The sequence below is a fragment of the Pecten maximus genome, chromosome 6, assembly GCF_902652985.1.
Source record: "Pecten maximus chromosome 6, xPecMax1.1, whole genome shotgun sequence".
NCBI lineage: Eukaryota > Metazoa > Mollusca > Bivalvia > Pectinida > Pectinidae > Pecten > Pecten maximus.
Genome location: NC_047020.1, coordinates 40270746 through 40274000, shown reverse-complemented (window position 1 = coordinate 40274000; position 3255 = coordinate 40270746). Strand labels below are relative to the sequence as shown.

General features: G+C 33.1%; 1 protein-coding gene across 1 annotated transcript; it reads right to left on the bottom strand.

Annotated features, from left to right (window-relative positions):
* Positions 1–288: 288 nt before the first annotated feature.
* On the bottom strand, positions 289–2766 carry LOC117330023. The gene is made up of 3 exons (XM_033888242.1): positions 2643–2766; positions 1559–1715; positions 289–1324 (listed from the first exon to the last, which is right to left on the bottom strand). The coding sequence occupies exons 1-3, from the start codon at positions 2688–2690 to the stop codon at positions 1131–1133; spliced, it is 399 nt and encodes a 132-aa protein (XP_033744133.1). The 5' UTR covers positions 2691–2766; the 3' UTR covers positions 289–1130.
* Between the last annotated feature and the right edge of the window lie 489 nt (positions 2767–3255).

The window sequence follows — 3255 nt, the reverse complement described above, 5'->3', positions numbered from 1 at the left end:
AGAGTTCCAGGTAATCAATCTATTCCTGTTAATTGAACACAATTTTAAGTATTGATTTAAGACTGTACGAAAATTATTTTTTCTTTATACCTGGTTAATTTCCATTTAATTTTCGCCCTTTCAGTTTAAGATAAAGACGAAAGTTTCAAGCTGAATTGAAGGATTTATAAACCATCATACATGTACATAGGTCAAGTGTAGTCGGATACAAAACATACCCTCTTACTTTTCGAATGTGTTTTATTCTAAACACTCACAAGCAATATGTGTTATATATTTAAACTAAATTTATAAAATGATACATTTTTCTTATTCAGATATGTGCATGTGAAATAAAATTAACATCTGGATCTAGGCCTGGTGAACTATTTGGTGTGATGTTGGCGCGTGGATAGTTGATATAATGTCGTACACGAATTAAAACTGTGTCTTTATATATTTTTTAAGTTTTTACAAAATATTATTAATTTATTTTGTTTGTTATGATTTTCATATGTCTTACGCGAATGAAAACACTGTTTGTGCAACATATCAATAATACAGCTTTTTGTTCTGATCGTAATACTAATTGATATTATGTCAATTTCTATGTTGTATAAAACATTATGAAATTGATGAATTATTCTAGCCTTTCTTTAGACCCATTTTGATCTTCCCCGGGTGGCACTTGCCTTTCACCTAGGTGGCCGGGGTTCTAAGTACCGATGGGACGTAAAAAGGTAAGGATACATGCCGGGCAAAAGCGTGAGTAATTTCCGGGCCAACAGTAGTGATTAATATAACTCAGTAAAACTTACCTCACAATTGTTGTAAAATAAATATATTTTACATTTTTAGATTTACACACCAGTGATCAGCACGTATTAAAAGATATTATATTACGCCGAAATAAACATAATACAATGTAAACATGCACAATGCAGCTGTCAGAACTCTTCAGTGATGCTAGTGAGATGAGTTTGAATCATCGGAACACAGAGTTTAACCAAGCTCCCAGATCTATGTGTAACGAAGTTCATAGAAGTGCATTACCTTCAGAGACATGATATGTTTTCAAATTGAAAAAAAAAAACCAGTTTGCTTTTTGTGCAAAAATAGCATATTTTATCTTGATAAAATGTATTGGTCGATTAAACTGTCTTTGGAGCACATCGATATGCTAAGGGATTTCCCGCGAATAAACCACGCTTTTTCGAAAAAAGAAATTGTTGATCTATTTCCGGAAAGTGTTTGCACGTGTGGTCTGGTGCGCAGCCGCAGTCGCCATTAACCGAAATCACTTCAGCACAGGATCCGTTCGTTGGTATATAAGGTTTACAAGAAGCTGTAAAAGAAAAGTGAAAGGATAGATGATCTATAACTAATCTATGACATGTTATAAAATACCTTTTTTTTAATTTTATTTATTTATTCATTACATTTTATTTCATTTTTTTTTTTTTTTTCTAAAATTGTTAAAATGATTTAGAAAAGAACAGTGCTTTTTGGAATTCGGCAAATGCTACTTCATTTCTATTCAATCATAAATATGCACTTTTAACAGCATGTTAACACATACAGCTAACGATTAATTGGAGATCCGGAAGTGGAGCAATCTGTCGTCTGCTGACGGCCATGATCTTGGGAATCTTCGAGCAACACTGATCAGCATTGCAGTCACTGTTACTTTGACACTGGAACGGTGATACCGGCATGAGTGTCATAGCTGTTGTGACCTGGAATTAATATAAGGTTGGTGTTTTTATCATATTACAGTTTTCTGTGATTTACGTAATGATTTGTCTGTGTTGTAAGTAGCGTTTTTTCTAAATTGTACGGAGTAGTTTTGTAAGTTACAGTTGACAGTGTTTTGTTGGGGGGGCGGGGGAGTGCATACACAATCAAAACTCTCACTTATTTTGTAGAAACTTCACAGCACACACATGTATCCATCACTTAGGATAGCTTTTCAGTATTTTCCCTCAATATATTAGATAAATATCTTTATCTCGGATCGGGCAATACGTACTTATATAATTGAAGATTTAGATTATGAAATCAATTTTCATCTGCAAATTTACTTAGTCATTTGCACCATCATCCTCTCTCATTAATCTATACATGATGTACTATATGTCATAAACATTCACACTGATTCACATTCTCTCTTTTTCATATTATAGCGGAGCATTGCTCTGTGTTTTACGTCACGGAATTTCATTGTTTTGCAATGTTTTGTGCTATACGGAGCGTTGTTGTTTTAAACGTAGCGGTTCCCTTTGTTTTACGTCTCTAAATTTACGTAGCGGTTTTGTACCATCAGACTGCTGTATATCTAACAAAGGTATGTGTATGGCAAAGAGAAATAGAGAACAATAAATACCTTTGTTTTTAACGTACGAAGACATTTTTACACTGTACATGCATGAGAAAAGTGGTAGGCTACTCTGCTCTAACAATAAATTAATCACACTCTCCTTAATTGTAAACCGCAATGAATTCATTATTCTGAGTAATATGATATCCTTCATAAGTTATCAGGTGATCTGTCGCTCAGATACAACAATATATTACAGTTTACAGAACAATAAAATACATATTGTTATATGAATATATACTTTGTACTAATATTATCAAGAAATATGTATTTCCGCGATACTCACCGAAATAAAGGCCATACACACTCCAACAAGGGCAACGTTTAACGCCATGTCGCTACGTTTCAGTTTTGAATAACAAAGATAATTTTACCTAACCTACATTACTGTTATCAGTAAACCAGGTCGGTATATGTGGTGCCACAAAATATCTACGAAATTGTGTCTGCGAAGTCCACGTACATTAACTTACTGCATTCTTATCAATTCTGACGCTCTGATAATTTAGCGCTATAGGGAAACATATTTTTTGCAACGATGCATTTACACACATACAACATATATTATAGAAAAACAGGATATACAATTAGTGCAATTATAATTCAGCAAAAGTTCATAATAAAAATCGTTTGAAAACTATTTCATTAATAAAAATTATTTCTTAAATATAATTTAATTTATCATATGAAGACCGCCTTATTAATTGTATGGCTAATTTGATATGTATTTATAAAATTCCCTTTTCTAGTATGCACATGAATTATACGACTACATGCAGTATATTTCTCTTCATTGCTTTGTGCAGTGTACCAAGTTACCTCCCATCACCTTCGAGTTATCCCCCTTTGCACAGTATATCCGGTGGGCATATTTGGAAAAGCTACTGAGAAAGGCAAAT

Coding starts and splice junctions, on each gene's coding strand:
- LOC117330023 (XM_033888242.1), bottom strand. CDS start 2,690: ATGGCGTTAAACGTTGCCCTTGTTGGAGTGTGTATGGCCTTTATTTCG. Junction 1,716..2,642: donor TGTGTATGGCCTTTATTTCG/GTGAGTATCGCG, acceptor TATTAATTCCAG/GTCACAACAGCTATGACACT. Junction 1,325..1,558: donor TCTCCAATTAATCGTTAGCT/GTATGTGTTAAC, acceptor TTTCTTTTACAG/CTTCTTGTAAACCTTATATA.